Source organism: Trachypithecus francoisi, unplaced genomic scaffold (assembly GCF_009764315.1).
Source record: "Trachypithecus francoisi isolate TF-2019V2 unplaced genomic scaffold, Tfra_2.0 Lachesis_group21, whole genome shotgun sequence".
Taxonomy (NCBI): Eukaryota; Metazoa; Chordata; class Mammalia; order Primates; family Cercopithecidae; genus Trachypithecus; species Trachypithecus francoisi.
The window spans coordinates 39,222,036-39,239,992 of record NW_022681467.1 but is presented as its reverse complement, the minus strand read 5'-3'; the positions used below and the strand labels follow the sequence as shown (position 1 = coordinate 39,239,992).

Below are 17,957 nucleotides of genomic sequence, written 5' to 3'. Positions count from 1 at the left end.
GTGCAGTGGCGTGATCTCGGCTTACTATAACCTCCACCTTCTGGGTTTAAGTGATTCTCCTGCCTCAGCCTCCCGAGTAGCTGGGACTATAGGCGGGCACCATCATGCCTAGCTAATTTTTGTAATTTTAGTAGAGACAGGGTTTCACCATGTTGGCCAGGATGGTCTTGATTTTTCTTTTTTTTTGAGACAGAGTCTCACTCTGTTGCCTAGGCTGGAGCGCAGTGGTGCAATCTTGGTTCACTGCAACCTCCACCTCCCAGGTTCAAGCAATTCTCGGCTTCAGCCTCCCAAGGAGCTGGGATTACAGGAGCTTGCCACCACACCTGGCTAATTTTTAAAAAATTTTTAGTAGAGATGGGGTTTCACCATCTTGTCCAGGCTTGTCTCGAACCCCTGACCTCGTGATCCACCCGCCTTGGCATCCCAAAGTGCTGGGATTACAGGTGTCAGCCACCGTGCTGGCCAGTCTTGATCTCTTGATCTTGTGATCTGCCTGCCTCAGCCTCCCAAAGTGCTGGGATTACAGGCGTGAGCCACCGCGCCAAACCTAATTCTGAATAATCTTTAAATTGAGCTTCTCCCACCTAAACAATCTATGTTACATAAGAAAATAAAGACTTCTCAGCTTTATCAGCAGGACAATATCATTTAGAAGGGAAAACAATATACATGGTCAGCCACCTCTGAATCTTCCAATTACTCCGAAGTTTTTTCTGCATGGATTTATAGCCATTGTTGGTGGTAAATATCTCCTTTTTGTAGGCATTGAAAACAATGGTGCTCCGCAGCTCTTTCTCCATGGTTACCTTATGGAAGAAAGAAGGGTCAGAAAATCAATAAACAATATTCCAAAGACCCTAAAAGTAGAAGTTGCTTTCTACTACTAATTTATCAAGAAAGGGCATACAACTGAAACCTATCTAGGAAATTCCTACAATTCTCAAAGGTTGAGAATGAAATGCAAAAGCATAGCACAGAAACCTAATACCAAAACCAACCCAGCCCTCCCCTACCCGTTTTTGCTTTCCACCTCTTGCCCAGACCCTCCCAACAGCCTACACCTATGGCCCTGCCCCGCCATCACCCTGCTCCTGTGTCCCAAGACCATGTTTCCAACCTGATTCATCACTGCTAACTACTGTTAAGTGCAGGGTATAGTCTTCTAGATTCTTTTTTTCTTTTCTTTTCTTTTTTTTGAGACGGAGTCTTGTTCTATCTTCCATGCTGGAGTGCAACAGCATGATATCGGCTCACTGTAACCTCCATCTCCTGGGTTCAAGCGATTATCCTGCCTCAGCCTCCTGAGTTGCTGGGATTACAGGCAAGTGCCACCATTCCTGGCTAATTTTTGTATTTTTAGTAGAGACAGGGTTTCACCATATTGGTCAGGCTGGTATCAAACTCCTGACCTCGTGATCCACCTGCCTTGGCCTCCCAAAGTGCTGGGATTACAGGGGTGAGCCACTGCGCCCAGTTCTAGATTCTTTTTATACATATATTAACTTACAGTTTTATTTTATGAATTAGGATCTTACCACATGCATTACTCTGAAACACTTGGTTCACCTAACCTTGTATATTTGACATTTTTCTTTGTCAGTACACATGGATCTACCATATTCTTTTAAACAGCTACACAGGGCTGGGTGCAGTGGCTTATGCCTGTAATTCCAGCACTTTGGGAGGCTGAGGTAGGAGGATCGCTTGAGCTCAGCAGTTCCAGACCAGCCTGGACCACATCTCTACAAAAATCAGCAGGGCATGGTGGCACATATCTGTAGTCCCAGCTATTCAGGAGGCTGAGGTGAGAGGATTGCTTGAGTCCAGGAGGTTGAGGCTGCAGTGAGCCACAATTACCTCACTCTGCACTCCAGCCTGGAGAACAGAGTGAAACCCTGTCTTTAAACAACAACAACAAAAACAGCTGCACAGTATTCATTTTATGGATCTACCATAATTTATTTAACCAGTCATATACTGATTGACATCTTTTATCAGATATTTTCTAAAACAATACTAAAAACATCAATGTTAAACAACATGTTTTTCTGCACTTTGCCTATTTGTAGATTCTTACCTATTGAATGGCTGAGTAAATCATTTCCAAATTGCCCGACAAAAAATCATAATTTTATACTTCCACTAACATGCTTCTGTTTCCACACAATCCTATTTTCAGTCTTTGTCGTCTTTGCCAAAAAAAAAAAAAAAAAAAGCCCTCATTACTGTTTTAATTTCCACTTTGAAGTTAGTGAGATAGTGGTCCCTTGCGATAGATTTCTGCCACTTGTATTTCTTCTGATTTTCTTGTCCAGGTACTCTGATCATTTTTCTCTTTAAATTTTTCTTTTTAAAAACTTCTTCCGGCCGGGCGCGGTGGCTCAAGCCTGTAATCCCAGCACTTTGGGAGGCCGAGGCGGGCGGATCACGAGGTCAGGAGATCGAGACTATCCTGGCTAATACGGTGAAACCCCGTCTCTACTAAAAAAATACAAAAACTAGCCGGGCGAGGTGGCGGGCGCCTGTAGTCCCAGCTACTCGGGAGGCTGAGGCAGGAGAATGGCGTGAACCCGGAAGGCGGAGCTTGCAGTGAGCTGAGATCTGGCCACTGCACTCCAGCCTGGGCGGCAGAGCGAGACTCCGTCTCAAAAAAAAAAAAAAACTTCTTCTTCTTATTATTATTTGAGATAAAAGTCCCACTCTGTGACCCAGGCTGGGAATGTAGTGGTGCAATCACGACTCACCGCAGCCTTGACCTCCAGGGCTCAAGCAATCATCCCACCTCAGCCTCCTGAGTAACTGGGACTACAGGTGCATACCAGTGCCCAGCAAATTTTTAAATTTTTTGCAGAAGCAAGGTCTTGCTATGTTGCCCGTAAACTCCTGGCCTCAAGTGATCCTCCTACCTCAACCTCCCAAAGTGCTGGTTTACAGGCATGAGCCACTGCACCCAGTCAGGTTTCATAATTTTCTAATTGATCATTAAACAAATATTTTCTTAAATTTATTTGGCTTCTGATACTTTTTTTGGTTTGGTTGAATTTTGCAGGCCATATAGATTTTAAATTTTATAGAGTTAAAAGTATTAATATTTTCCTTTCTGGCTCCTGGATGACATGAAACATTTAGAAGAGTTTTTGTCATTCTAAGATTATAAATAAATTCAACAATGCTTTCTTTCAGTACTTTGCAATGTAATTTTTTTTCCTTTTTCTTTTCTTTTTTTGTTTTTTTGAGACGGATTCTCGCTCTGTCACCCAGGCTGGAGTGCAGTGGCCGGACCTCAGCTCACTGCAAGCTCTGCCTTCTGGGTTTACGCCATTTTCCTACCTCAGCCTCCCGAGTGGCTGGGACTACAGGCGCCCGCCACCTCGCCCGGCTAGTTTTTTGTATTTTTTTAGTAGAGACAGGGTTTCACCGTGTTAGCCAGGATAGTCTCGATCTCCTGACCTCGTGATCCGCCCGTCTCAGCCTCCCAAAGTGCTGGGATTACAGGCTTGAGCCACCGCGCCCGGCCTGCTTTTTCTTTTCTTTTTTTTTTTTTTTTTGAGACAGAGTATGCTCTGTCGCCCAAGCTGGAGTGCAGTGGCACTATCTCGGCTCACCACAACCTCCGCCTCCCAGCTTCAAGAGATTCTCGTGCCTCAGCCTCCCAAGTGGCTGTGACTACAGGCGCCCAACACACGCGGCTAATTCGTGATGTAATATTTTAACATTTAAATTTTAGTCCATTTGGAAATTATTGTGGTGCTCAAAATGGGCTTCATTCCGTTTTTTTTTTTTTTCCTTCTTTTACGAGGAATAGTCTCGCTCTGTTACCCAGGCTGGAGTGCAGTGGCGCAATCTCGGCTGGCTGCAACCTCTGCCTCCCGGGTTGAAGTGATTCTCCCGCCTCAGCCTCCCCAGTAGCTGGGATTACAGGCGCGCGCCATAGTAGGGACGGTCTTTCACCAGGTTGGCCAGGAGTCTGGAACTCCTGACCTCAAGTGATCCACCCGCTTTGGCCTCCCAAAGTGCTGGGATTACAGGTGTGAGACACCTCGCTCGACTGGTTTAATTTTCTAAATTACTAAAAAAGCTGCCTGACCCCAATTCATCTTTCTAATGCTGATTTGAAATACACTACCATCTTCCCTATATAATAAATCCCTATATATAACTGGCTCTTATTCTGAGTTCTAATATATTCTATCTGCCTGTAAGCTCCTGTTGAGTTCCAAACTTTCTTTTTTTAAAATTTATTTTTTTTTTTTCAGAGACAGAGTTTCCTTTTGATGCCCATGCTGGTCTCTGATTCCTGGGCTCAAGGGATCCTCCCGCCTCAGTCTACCAAGTAGCCAGGACTACGGGCCCACACTGCTGCACCCATCTTCTAAGTAGTTTAATTGCTATACCTTTATGTTATAATATCTGGTGGCTCTGGAGAGCTAATTTCCCTTATTACCATTAATTTCAGAATTTTCCTGGCTTTCACATACTTATTCTTCTTTAAGCACTTTAACATCATTTTGTCCAGCTGAAAAACTGCCCCCTCCATGATCCCACTAATGTGACACATCTATCTTTTTTTGTTCTGTTAGTTCAGCCCCTGGTGAGAGTAGCAGGTCTGCGTTCCTGTACTGTCAGACTTAGCCAGAAATGCATTTCCTTAATAATACTATAAGGCCTTTAAAACTGTAAAAATAACGAATATTTGGGTAACGCTGCACAACCATTCTCTCGCTTTCTCTTCAATAACATTACCAGTCAAATCAGTATTTCCCACATGAATACCGAGGGATCGCAGCCACGATAGAAGAGAGATTAAGACTTTGCGATTCCTCTTCCGATGCTCTTTCAGTCAGCGGAACAACTAAAAAAGCCGCATCACCCGAGGTCGTGCAGATGGGCTCCCGCCGGAGCGCCAGGACCCCGGGCTACGTCCGCGCCCACAGTTTACTTCACCCCGGTGGACCCTGGAAGTTCTATGACCGGCCCAGCGGCCTCGACGAGTGTGTCGAGGCCCTCGACAGCTCCCAGGCCACCCCAACGCCCCAGCCGGCCCACCACTGTCGGAGCCCTTTACCTGACGCTCAGCGACCACCGGTCACCTGATGCCGCCCAGCATCCCGCGGCCAGGTATCCAAGGCCGCTTAGTCACCGGGGAGGAGCGGCGGTGCGCCGGGAGGCGTGGCCCAGGACGAAGCGCTAGCTCCGGCCGACGTGATGACGACAGCATGGAAGGCGCCTCTCAGTCGCAGGCGTCAGGGGTATTGGGTAGGGAGCCTGGCTGATGTGGGACTGTACCATTTGGTGCATGAGGGGCAAATCCAAAAACAAGGAGAATTAACTTTTCACGAAAAATAAACCCATTTACTGTTGTTATTTAATATCAATTACGACTAAAGACTAATAATGGTAGGACCCAAGTGCCCCAACTTCGCTCCACCCACAGGGAGGAGAATAGTGAAGGCTTCCAGCGAGGGGGTTGGAGAATGCACCAGCCTCGATTCCCAAGGCGCAGGCGCAGAGCGGAGCCAGGCGCGCGCAGGGCCGGGCGGAGGGCGGGGCCGGACTATTAGGAACTACTTACCGGAAAGGGGTCAGCTGAATAAGTGTTGAGAATGGTAACACCGAATAATTCTGCTTTATTAACTGCGCATCTTCGCTCGCCATGGTGCTAGGCATGAGCGCCAGCGGTGAGCCCGCAGCCCTTTGGGCGGGGAGTTAGAACTTGAACAGATTCTACAAAAATGTGAAAACGATGAACTATTAGGGAGTCTGACGACTAAGCTCGTCAAAAAGGCGCGCCTGTTGAGCAGAGTTTTGAAGAAAGAGTGTTATTCATTAAGGCAAAGGCTGGGGAAGGGCGTTCCCGGCAGAAAGAACTGCTTGTGCAAAGAGCATCACCAATACAGGTTGCCCTGCCATCGCCATTAAGGTGGGAAACCAGAAGCCTGCAACTACCAGCAGGCCACCCGACTACCCAGGAAAGCGCTCTGTGCCTACCTTTAGAGGTGTGTGGATTTGTGAACAACGCTGCAGCAGCCTGGAAGACCCAAACTGAAGATTGCAGAGAGCTCTGACAGTTTTTATTTACATGTATGGTTGTCTTCGAGTTTAGGATATTAAAACACACAACTCTTGTTGCTTTTCACAGTTTCTGTCACTGGAAATTTTAAAAGTGGAGACGGGCCGGACGCAGCGGCTCTCTCCTGTAATCCCAGCACTTTGGGAGGCCGAGGCAGGTGGATCTCTTGAGCCCAGGAGTTAGAGACCAGCCTGGGCAACATGGCGAAACCCGGTATCTACTAAAAATACGAAAAATTAGCTGGGCGTGGTGGCGCGCGCCTGTAGTCCCAGCTGATTGGGAGACTGAGGTGGGAGGATTGATTTTTTTTTTTTTTTTTTTTTTGAGACGGAGTCTTGCTCTGTCGCCCGGGCTGGAGTGCAGTGGCCAGATCTCAGCTCACTGCAAGCTCCGCCTCCCGGGTTTACGCCATTCTCTTGCCTCAGCCTCCCGAGTAGCTGGGACTACAGGCGCCAGCCACCTCGCCCGGCTAGCTTTTTGTATTTTTTTAGTAGAGACGGGGTTTCACCGTGTTAGCCAGGGTGGTCTCAAACTCTTGACCTCGTGATCCGCCCGTCTCGGCCTCCCAAAGTGCTGGGATTACAGGCTTGAGCCACCGCGCCCGGCCGGGAGGATTGATTTATCCTAGGAGGCTGAAGCTGCAGTGAATCGTCATGGTGCCACCGCACTCTAGCCTAGGCAACACAGTGAATCCTTGTCTCAAAAAAAGAAAAAAAAAAGTGGAGAAGGGGTGATATGTGAATTATCTGTGTCAGATGAAGTGGCTCATGCCTGTAATCCTAGCATTTTGGGTGGCTAAATTGGGAGGACTGCTTGAGGCCAGGAGTTTGGGACCTGGTTAACAGTAACACCTTTTCTCTCCAATAATAATAGTAATAAGGAAGGAGACCACTACTACTCCTGCTGCCCTCCTCCCCCAACCTTGCCTAGTTGACAAGAGGAAAGAGAAATAAACAAAAGTAAGATAAATAGCCAGACAACCTTGGCACCACCACCCGGCCCTAGGAGTTAAACAAAGTAATAATAATAACATCAACCCCTGACCTAAACTACTTATCTGTAAATTTCAGACACTGTAGGAAAAAAGCATTGTAAAACTTTCTGTTCTGTTAGCTGATGCATGTAGCCCCCAGTCACATTTCCCATGCTTGCTTGATTTATCACGACCCTTTCACGTGGACCCCTTAAAGTTGTAAGCCTTTAAAAAGGCCAAGTATTTCTTTCTCAGAGAGCTCGGCTCTTAAGACGCGAGTCTGCCGACGCTCCCGGCGGAATAAAAAACCTCTTCCTTCTTTAATCCAGTGTCTGAGGAGTTTTGTCTGCGACTCATCCTGCTACAGTAATAATAAATAAAAAAAAGAAAATTAGCCAGGCATGGTGGCAACCACATGTAGTCTTAGCTACTTGGGAGGCTGAGGTGGGAAGATCGCTGGAGCCCAGGAGTTCAGGCTGCGGTGAGCCATGATCGCTGCACTGCACCCCAGCCTGGGCAACAGAGTGAGACGCTGTCTCTTTAGAAAAAAAAAAAGAGAGAGAAAGAGTTCTGTTCTTGGGGATGCTGTATTTTGTTGCAAAATTGGGTGAATACAGTTTGCAGTTAGGGTAATAATGGAAATGAAGTATTCTCACTGAAAAGAGAGTAGGCCATCCCATTTGAAGGCTGGGACAAATCTTGGGATCTTTCTGCCTGATATGCATTCTGTGTTTGCTACAGCACCTGCCCAGAGCATTTCTCCCACTGTTAGAGACTGTAGAAAGACTAAGAGTTTTGGCCAGGTGCAGTGGCTCACGCCTGTAATCCCAGCATTTTGGGAGGCCAAGGCGGGTGGATCACTTGAGGTCAAGAGTTCGAGACCAGCCTGGCCAACATGGTGAAACCCCATCTCTACAAAAAAAAAAAAAAAAATTAGCCAGGTGTGGTGGTGGGCGCCTGTAATCCCAGCTTCCCAGCTGCTTGGGAGACTGAGGCAGGAGAATCGCTTGAACCCAGGAGGCAGAGGTTGCGGTGAGCTGAGATCGCGCCATTGCCCTCTAGCCTGGGCAATGAGTGTAACTCCGTCCCTGCTCCACCGCCAAAAAAAAAAGGCAAGAGTAAGACTTTTAGAATCAGTAGTGACTGTCACCAAGTTCAGTTCCTCGCTGTGACTTGTACCAGCTGGGTGACCTTGGGCAGTTTTCATAATCTCTGAGCAAATGTATCCTATCTGTGAAGTCAATTTTTTTTGTTTGTTTGTTTGCCGAGACAGAGTCTTGCTCTGCTGCCCAGGCTGGAGTGCAATGGCATGATCTCGGCTCACTGCAACCTCCGCTTCCTGGGTTCAAGCAATTCTCCTGCCTCAGCATCCCAGGTAGCTGGGATTACAGGTGCCCGCCACCATGCCTGGCTAATTTTTGTATTCTTAGTAGAGACAGGGTTTCACCATTTTGGCTAGGCTGGTCTTGAACTCTTGACCTTGTGAATCGCCCACCTTGGCCTCCCAGAGTGCTGGGATTACAGGCATGAGCCACCGTGCTCGGCCTGAAGTTACTAATTTCTAACTGCTGGCTTATAGTGAGGATCGTAGATAATGCATATACAACTTGGAATGTGCTCCATAAACATAGGTTGTAGCATGTTCCATTCAACAGCATAGTTTTTCTTCGTGTTTATTTTTTATCCTGATGAAAATAATTGTGCTTTTACAATCTTAGAACAGATAGAACCATTATGTGTTTCACCGTCCATAGCTGATTGTGTGCTTCTGACACTACTATTACGTTTCTGATCATTATACTCTTGTCTTGCTTTGGGAAGTTAGGGGGATTTTGACCTCTCCCTCATCTTGTCCCACATTTGTCAATTAACTGGCACTATTAAGATGGAAATCAGTGTGTTTCTTTCAGCGTTCTTAGCACATGTGAAAGCTTAACATGAGCTCTTCCTGACCCAGTTTTGATCTCTAATAGCTCAGTGTCATTGGTGTTTTTTCTGTGGTCTCCCAGACTTGTCCCCCATGATACCGGGGGTAGGGGGCTGGGTGGACAAGACTTGAGGAAGGGAAAGAGTGGGATTGACTTAAGAGGAAAAGACAATAAAATCACCAGCATATGCTGATCCAAGAAAGTTCCTTCCCTTGTCTCCTAACCAAAAAGCTAATAAGGCCACTCAGGAGTATGAACCACACATTTGTAAAAAACAAACATCTTTTATTTATTTATTTATTTATTTATTTATTTATAAATAAGACAGAGTCATACTCTGTCGCCCAGGTTGGAGTGCAGTGGCGCGATCTCTGCTCACTGCAACCTCCGCCTCCCAGGTTCAAGTGATTCTTGTGTCTCCGCCTCCCGAGTAGCTGGGACTACCGGCATGCGCCACCACGCTCAGCTAATTTTTTGTATTTTTAGTAGAGACGGGGTTTCACCATACGGGCCAGGCTGGTCTACAAACTCCTGACCTTGGCCTCCCAAAGTGCTGGGATTATAGGCGTGAGCCACCGCACCCAGCCAAAACGAACCACTTTTCCACTGAAGTAAGGAAGCACAATCCATCCCACAAGTATTCTGAATTTATGAGGTGTTACAGCTCACGTTCTGTCTGATCAGAATTACCTTTAGAAATGACTAATCTTGGCCGGACGCGGTGGCTCATGCCTATAATCCCAGCACTTTGGGAGGCCAAGGTAGGCGGATCATCTGAGGTCGGGAGTTCGAGACCAGCCTGACCAACATGGAGAAACCCTGTCTCTACTAAAAATACAAAATTAGCCAGGGGTGGTGGCGCATGCCTGTAATCCCAGCTACTCAGGAGGCTGAGGCAGGAGAATTGCTTGAACTTAGGAGGCGGAGGTTGCAGTGAGTCGAGATTGTGCCACTGCACTCCAGCCTGGGCAACAAGAGCAAAACTCGGTCTCAAAAAAAAAAAGAAAGAAAAGAAAAGGAAATGACTAATATTGAACATATGGAGCTCCATGGTGGCGAGGAAGTTGTAGACATTAATTCTGCAGCAGCCTCCAGCTCTGACCAGCTCTGAGCTCCCCTCTGTGCCGTGGAGCATGGCATGAACCTGTCAGCCAGCCTCAGACCAGGAGCAGCATCCCGTTCAATGTCTCCTCTTCAAGACCCCATTTCTTACACTTGGCTTGTTCCAGCCAACTTTTGACTTAGCTCCTCACTAAAGATTTTGACAGTCATTCTGCCTGGACCTAATAGCCAGAGCGAGAAGCAGACCAGCACAAAAGTTCAATGTGAGAGCCCTGGAGCCAGCTTGTAGGGCTCCAAGTCCTGGCTCCGGCCTTTATTAGTTATGTGACCTTCAGGCAAGGAACAACTTATCTGACTCTGCATCTTCATTGGTAAAAAGGGGATAGTAATAATTCCTACCTCAGGGTTGTTTGGATGGAAAATTTGTAATAGACATGGAAGAGTCTAGCACAGCAACTAGCCCAGCATAGGCAGGCGATCTAAAGCTAACTTTGGCCAATTAAGCAAAAAAGGAGTGTTAAAAAGGATCAGAAGTTCTCAGATCATTTGGAAAGCTAGATAAGACTTGAGGCTTGGGCAGGTGCAGTGGCTCATGCCTGTAACCCCAGCACTTTGAGAAGCTGAGGCGGGAGGATCACTTGAGGTCAGGAGTTCGAGAACAGCCTGGCCAAAATAGAGAACCCCTGTCTCTGCTAAGAATACAAACAATAATTAGCCGGGTGTGATGGCATGTGCCTATAGTTCCACCTACTAGGGAGGCTGAGGCAGGTGAATCACTTGAACCCGGGAGGCGGAGGTTGCAGTGAGCTGAGATAGCACCACTATACTCCAGCCTGGGCAACAGAGCAAGACTGTCTGAAAAAAAAAATACTTGAGGCTTCCAGGAATGACATTGCAGGGCTGGTCTGATGGCGTTGCTGCCACTGAGCACCAACTGCCACAGTTTGCATCCTTGCCACTTCTACACCAGGAACTCAATTTTGTGGATACTGCCGCCACAGTTACCACACAAAAGAGCACTCCTGATCCCTTTCCTGAGTCAAAGTGTGGCACGGGTGCATCCCTGGTCCCCATGCCTGGGCCTGGCTAAGGGGAGGCTGGGAAAGTCGGTGTCTAGCATTTTCAGCTAAAAATACAAAATTAGCCAGGCGTGGGGGTACATGCCTGTAATCCCAGCTACTCAGGAGGCTGAGGCAGGAGAATTGCTGGAACCTAAGTGGAGGTAGTTGTTGCCCCCCCATTAAGTCTCATAAAACAGGGGATTCCCTGGAGACAAGAAGGGGTTCAGATACCAGGCACCCAGACCCAATAACAAATGTCCAATATTACCCACAACAAAGACAGATATCATCAACATAGAACAATAAGAGATATTGATACCCGACGAGCTTGTTACATCTCTGTCATTTTACGCATTGAGATCAAAATCCAAACACCAGGAGGCCCTCTGGTAAAGACTCCTGGCTGCCTACCCAACACTCTCCCCTTCTCCCTTAGTGTCAGAACCCCTTTGTTATGAGGGATAGTCACGTACCCAGCAAATAAGCCACATCTCTCAGCCTCCATTCCAGGTAGGGGTGGGTGGTTAGTGAGATGGAAGCAGAAGGCATTGGGTAGAGCTTTTGGGAAAGCTCTTCAAAAGTGCCCTTTGCTCTTCTCCCCCTTTCCTCTGTTTCCCTTCCCCAAACACAAAATTGGCAGCTAGAGCTCCAGTAACCATCTTGTAGCAAACCCAACATTGGAAGCCATTTGTCAAGGTTAGCAGGGCAGAAATAAAGCCTCTGAGTAGCTGATGACCTGTCCTGCCAGCCCTGGACTCCGTAACATTATTTTTCTTTTATGTTGTGGAAAAAATAAACCTGCTTCTCATTTAAGCCATTGTTACTTTGAGTCTCTCTTCCTAGCAGCTGAAGGTAATTCCTTACTAATACCAGCTGGCTGCAGTAGTTTCACAGGTGCTTCTCTTCTAGCAATCCAAGATGTCATCATCCTCTGGCGCATAAGAAAATCCCAGGAATGCACTTGAGGCCCCAGAGCTGCTGGCCACAGTGTCAGGGGTACAGCCAATGGACTTGGACACAGCTTCCTGGGTGAACTCTGGGTCAAAATGCTTCAAGTCAGCAGGTCCTGCCTGTCAATAAAAGCCAACGATAAGAAGAAAACACCAGGGTCAGAGCTTTCAAAGGAGCCCAAATCCTCAGGATGTCAGGCCTCTGTGAGTGCCCCATGCTTCATAGTCATCTATACTTGACTATCACTTTCCTGTGCATTTACATTGATCATTTTATCCTCACCTCCTGGTATTCTGCCTCTACACCAATCCTTAGACAAGTCAGTGAACATATACTTACTAAATGCCTACCAGGTACTGTTCATAGTGCTGGGAACACAGGAGAACAAGACAAAGTGAGCCCCTGCATTCATGGAGCTTACACTGTGTAGGGGGTAGGAGGATTGATAATAAGCATGTGTACAAATAGATAACTTAGGATGGTGATAGGTCCTATGAAGAAGATAAAATAGGATAATATGGTGGAGATTGGGGCTGCTTTAGCTATTTTGGAGGAAGACCTGTGAGGGAGATTACAAAAATGATGACAAATTCTCCATTTCCCATGTAGAGGTGGAGTCTATTTCTCCATTCCTTTAATGTAAGTTAGCCATATGACTTGGTTAGGCCAATGGGACATTACCAAATACGACACAAGCAGAGGCTTGAAAAATGTACATCGGAAGTTGCTCTCTTGCTGTACTTCTAACCCTGAGGCCACCATGTGAACAGCCCCAGACTAGCCTGCTGGAGCATGAGAGGCTTCATGAAGAACTCAGTTGCCCTGGCTGCCTGCCAACTCCCAGGCATGGGAGTGAGGCAATTCTAGATCAACAACTGCCAACAACTGCCAACTGTCCCGCTAGCTGACCACAGACATGAGAGAGCTCCACAGAGACCAGCTGGCCTGGCTCAGACTTAAAAAAAAAAAAAAAAAAAAAAAACACATAGAATCCAAACAAAATAATTTTTTTTAAGAGACAAGGTCTTTTTTGCTCTGTCACCCAGGCTGGAGTGCACTGGCATGATCACAGCTCACTACAGCTTCGACATCCCACCTCAGCCTCCTGCTGGGGCTACAGGCATGCAACACCACACCTGTCTAATTTTCTGTTTTTCTATAAAGATGGGGTCTCGCCATGTTGCCCAGGCTGGTCTTGAACTCCTGGCTTCAAGCAATGCTAATGACTTGGCCTCACAAAGTGCTGGGGTTACAGATATGAGCTACCATGCCTGGCCAAAAGATTGTTGTTTTAAACCACCTAGCTTTGGAGTTGCTTGTTATGCACCAAGAGCTAACCAATATAATCTCTCTGAGGAGGAGGCCTCGGTTTTATAAAGTAAGCAGCTGAGGAAGGGGAAGGGCTTGCAAATCTTTAGTGTGCAAGTTGGGCTATGGAGCCAAACAGATCAGTTTCCAGCTTCTCAATAAGGCAACAAGACAAAGTAGTCCCAGCCCAGCACTCAGAGTTCCAAGATCAGAATATGTATCCTGGCCCTTATTAGTTGTGTGACCCTAGAAGAAAATAATACTAAAGAAACTTACTGAAGACCTCACAAATGGTAGGTGGCAAAACCAGGAATCCAGCTTCGGAGTGTCTCATTCTAAAGTCCATGCATCTGTGCCTAGTATTCCATGTATGATTCTCTCTCCAGGGTATCAGTTTGACATTGTCTTTTTAAAATGTTACTGTCTTTTTAAAATTCCAAGGAAACGAAGCTTTTCTGGTGCCTGGCCTGAGTGTATCCTATCAGATCCAGTGCCCAAAGATAAGTTCATGAATAGGTAATTCACGAAAGGAGAAATGTAAATGGTGAATTAACATTGGCAGTGTTTCGTATGCAGGCTGTTTCGATGGAAGGGACTTGGCACCACGCTTTACAGGTAGACCACACACCCTCAAATGCCCACCTCCAATAAGGCTCCTTTCATTCACACTGCCACTACCAATTAACATTGCAAAACCAGCACTTTGGGAGGCCAAGGCGGGAGGATCACTTGAGGTCAGGAGTTCGAGACCAGCCTGGCCAACATGGTGAAACTCTGTTTCTACTAAAAATACAACAACAAAAAAATTAGCCAAGCATGGTGCTAAATGCCTGTAGTCCCAGGTACTCGGGAGGCTGGGGCACGAGAATTGCTTGAACCTGCAGAGGCAGAGGTTGCAGTGAGCTGAGATCGTGCCACTGCACTCCAGCCTTGGCAACCGAGCAAGACTCCATCTCAAAAATATAAAAAACAAAAGCCAGGCACGGTGGCTCATGCCTGTAATTCCAGCACTTTGGGAGGCTGTAGTGGTCAGATCACTTGAGGTCAGGAGTTCAAGCCCAGCCTGGCCAACATGGCAAAACCCCATCTCTACTAAAACTACAAAAATTAGCCAGGTGTGGTGGCACATGCCTGTAGTCCCAGCCACTCAGGAGGCTGAGGCAGGAGAACTGCTTGAACCAAGGAGACAGAGGTTGCCATTAAACCGAGATCGTGCCACTGCACTCCAGCCTGAGCAACAAAGTGAGACTCCGTCTCAATAAAACAAAATAAAAATGAAAATGAAAATAAAAACCGGCCAGGTGTGGTGGCTCACACCTGTTATCCCATCACTTTGGGAAGTTGAGGGGGTGGATCAGTTGAGCCCAGGAGTTCAAGATCAGCCTGGGCTACATAGAAAAACCTCATATGTACAAAAAATACAAATTAGCTAGGGGTAGTGACACCCACCTCCCAACTACTCAGGAGGTTGAGATAGGAGGATGGCTTGAGCCCAGGAGGTGGAGGTTGCAGTAGGCAGAGATCATGCCACTGCACACCAGCCTGGGTGATAGAGTGAGACCCTATCTCAAAAAATAAATAAATTTTAAAAACTAACCATCTTTACTATAAGACAAATATAAATTAAAACAATTAAGAGTTGCTGTTTTTTACTTACCAAATTTGCAAAGTACAAAACAATAACAACACATGCTTCAGAGTGCAAGTAAGATGAGAACCCTCCAGCAGGTGCCGCTGGTAGGCAGTAGATGGGTCTCCTTTCCACACAGTAAAAACGCCTAAAAATGGCCGGGTGCGGTGGCTCACGCCTGTAATCCCAGCACTTTGGGAGGCCAATGCAGGTGGATCACTTGGGGCCAGAAGTTCGAGACTAGCCTGGCCGATATGGTGAAACCCCATTTCTACTAAAAATACAAAAATTAGCCAGGCGTGGTGGCACATGCCTATAATCACAGCTACTCGGGAGGCTGAGACATGAGAATTGCTTGAACCTGAGATCATGCCACTGCACTCCAACCTGGGCAACAGAGCAAGACTCTGTCTCAAGGAAAAAAAAAAAAGAGAGAGAGAGAGAATCTGAAAATGTGAGCATTGGGAACCCTCATCTGGAATCCATCTTAAGGAAATAACCAGAATTCTGGACAAAGACGTATACTTAAAGCTGTTCATCAGGACATCATTATAAAGAAAAAACATAGTAACAACCAGAAGATTGCCATTAGGAACATGGGTGAGTAAATTATGTTACCAACATAGGATTGAAATATTATGCAGCCACTAAAAATTGTACTTATAAATTTTTTATGACATGAGGAAATTATAATAACATAGTTTTTAGCCAAAAAAGGAGGAAGATATATAGATGAATAGATACACACACATACACATATAGATATTATAAAGTAGGACCTAATTAGGTTAGGAAAAAAAAACCCAGGCTGGGCATGGTGGTTCACGCCTGTAATCCCAGCACTTTGGGAGGCTGAGGTGGGCGGATCACGAGGTCAGGAGATCGAGACCATCCTGGCTAACACAGTGAAAACCCATCTCTACTAAAAATACAAAAACAAAATTAGCCAGACATGGTGGCAGGTGCCTGTAGTCCCAGCTACTCGGGAGGCTGTGGCAGGAGAATGGCATGAACCCGGGAGGCGGAGCTTGCAGTGAGCCGAGGTGGCGCCACTGCACTCCAGCCTAGGCAACAGAGTGAGACTCCATCTCAAGAAAAAACAAAACAAAACAAAAAAGCACATAGAAAAGTGACTGGAAGGAAATATGCCAGTGGTTTCCTTAAGTAGTGAGATAATAAGCATTTCCCCACTGCTACTTTAAACTTTTCTGTTTTACATACATTCCTCTTTTTTTTTTTTTTTTTTTGAGACAAAGTCTCCCTCTGTTGCCTAGGCTGGAGTGCAATGGCATGATCTTGGCTCACTGTGACCCCTGCCTCCCGGGTTCAAGCTATTCTCCCACCTCAGCCTCCCGAGTAGCTGGGATTACAGGTGTGCACCACCACTTCTGCCTAATTTTTGTATTTCTAGTCAAGACAGGGTTTCACCATGTTAGCTACACTGGTTAGTTCTCCCTTCCACACAGTGAAAAGGTGGTATGAATCAAGAACCTAAAAATGGCCGGGCTGACCGCAGTGACCTGCCCTTAAGTGATCTGCCCATCTCAACCTCCCAAAGTGCTGAGATTACAGTCGTGAGCCACCGCACCTGGCCAGTGTTTTACACACTTTTTGTAAGAATATATGTCATTTTTATTATCAGGAATAAGTCTATAAATAGAAAAAGATAAAATATTTCTAAAGGCTTGGCCCTATGTGGGTGTGCTACACACAGAGCACTTCACAAACTGTAAAAGGCTCTGAAGCCAGAGTTATTTATTGGTGCTAAAGATAAAGGAGCAGCAACATGGCTCTTTATCTAAGAGCTGCACCTGTGGTCAGGACCAGTTCTACCTCTAACTGACTGTGTAGCCTAGGACAAATGCCTGAGCTTCTTGGACCCCCAGTTTTTCCATCTGGATAAGGAGAGTTGGTACACATAGCAAGCTCCCCCAGCCCCGGAAATCCAGAGTCTAGAATGCTGTGACCTCTTACCACATTTGGGTTGAAGGGTGGAGTTAGCCTCTTGTGGTACAGGTCATCCCAGTTTATAGGGCTGAAGAATACATGGTTCTTAATCTCAAGCTGCAGGAAATGCAGAAAAAAGGTGCTGGTTAGAAGTAGCCCGCCCCCATGGGTGTTCTCACCTCACTCCCACATCCTCCAGAGCTCCACCAGCAACTGGCTGTCAACTGGAAATTAACTTGCAGTTCTGGCCGGTTTCCTGGGACAAGAGAGTTTTGTAGCCAACCCTCTCCCATCATCCAGAATCCAAACCCTTCTCCCCACTACAGCATCTGTTTATTCCAAAACTATTTACTGAGCATCTTCTCTGGGCACCGACCCCTTGCTAGGCTTTGGGGGTGTCAGTGAATAAGACAGCAGAATCTGCTCTAGGGGTGGGGAAGTGCCAGTGGGAGCTTGGGGACCCCTCCCCTCACTCTGCTTCAGTACATCTTGAGTTTTCCAGTATGCAAACAAGAGAAATAGACTAAATCAACTCACTAGGGAAGGCTTGAAAAATAAAGCCCCCAAGAAGACCTTCGGATTCCCAGACAACCAGATTTTAGGACTCAGCCCTGGTCATGATTCACCACCTTTCCTAATCAAAATCAACGTTGGCACCAACTTCTTTCCATCACATCCTCTATCTGTGTTTCTCAAATAATCATTCTCCACCTCCCTATATCAGGAATCCCAGTGGGCTGGTTAACAACTCAGATCCAAAATATCTCTATGAGAGGCTGGGTGCGGTGGCTCATGCCTGTAGTCCCAGCACTTTGGGAGGCCAAGGCGGGTGGATCACCTGAGGTCAGGAGTTCATGACCAATCTGGCCAACATGGTAAAACCCCGTCTCTATAAAAATAGAAAAATTAACCAGGAGTGGTGGTGTGTGCCTGTAATCCTAGCTACCTGGGAGGCTGAGGCAGGAGAATCGCTTGAACCTGGGAGGCAGAGGTTGCAGTGAGCCGAGATCATGCCACTGCATTC

General features: G+C 46.7%; 2 protein-coding genes across 11 annotated transcripts in view; both read right to left on the bottom strand.

Annotated features, from left to right (window-relative positions):
• The window catches only part of IFT52 (intraflagellar transport 52), a 62,996-nt gene extending 57,776 nt beyond the window's left edge, over positions 1 to 5,220 (bottom strand). For 3 of the 6 annotated variants that reach the window (XR_004431234.1, XM_033186458.1, XM_033186460.1), the window contains exons 1-2: positions 5,069 to 5,220; positions 685 to 809 (exon numbers count right to left, since the gene is read on the bottom strand). Coding sequence is in view for 3 of the 6 variants with exons in the window: in XM_033186458.1 (XP_033042349.1) it covers positions 685 to 803 (119 nt within the window). In the remaining 3 variants the exon portion in view is untranslated. Of the gene's footprint in view, positions 1 to 684; positions 810 to 2,080; positions 2,181 to 5,068 lie in introns of those variants that run through there. The other 3 variants (XM_033186462.1, XM_033186463.1, XM_033186459.1) reach the window with 3 other exon arrangements.
• Positions 5,221 to 11,342: 6,122 nt separating this feature from the next.
• Positions 11,343 to 17,957, bottom strand: part of SGK2 (serum/glucocorticoid regulated kinase 2) — a 28,615-nt gene continuing 22,000 nt past the window's right edge. For all 5 annotated transcript variants that reach the window (XM_033186457.1, XM_033186456.1, XM_033186455.1 and 2 more), the window contains 2 exons: positions 16,961 to 17,050; positions 11,343 to 12,167 (listed from right to left, as the gene is read on the bottom strand). In XM_033186457.1, coding sequence (XP_033042348.1) covers positions 12,003 to 12,167; positions 16,961 to 17,050 — 255 coding nt within the window. In that variant the 3' untranslated portion in view covers positions 11,343 to 12,002. The remainder of the gene's footprint in view (positions 12,168 to 16,960; positions 17,051 to 17,957) is intronic.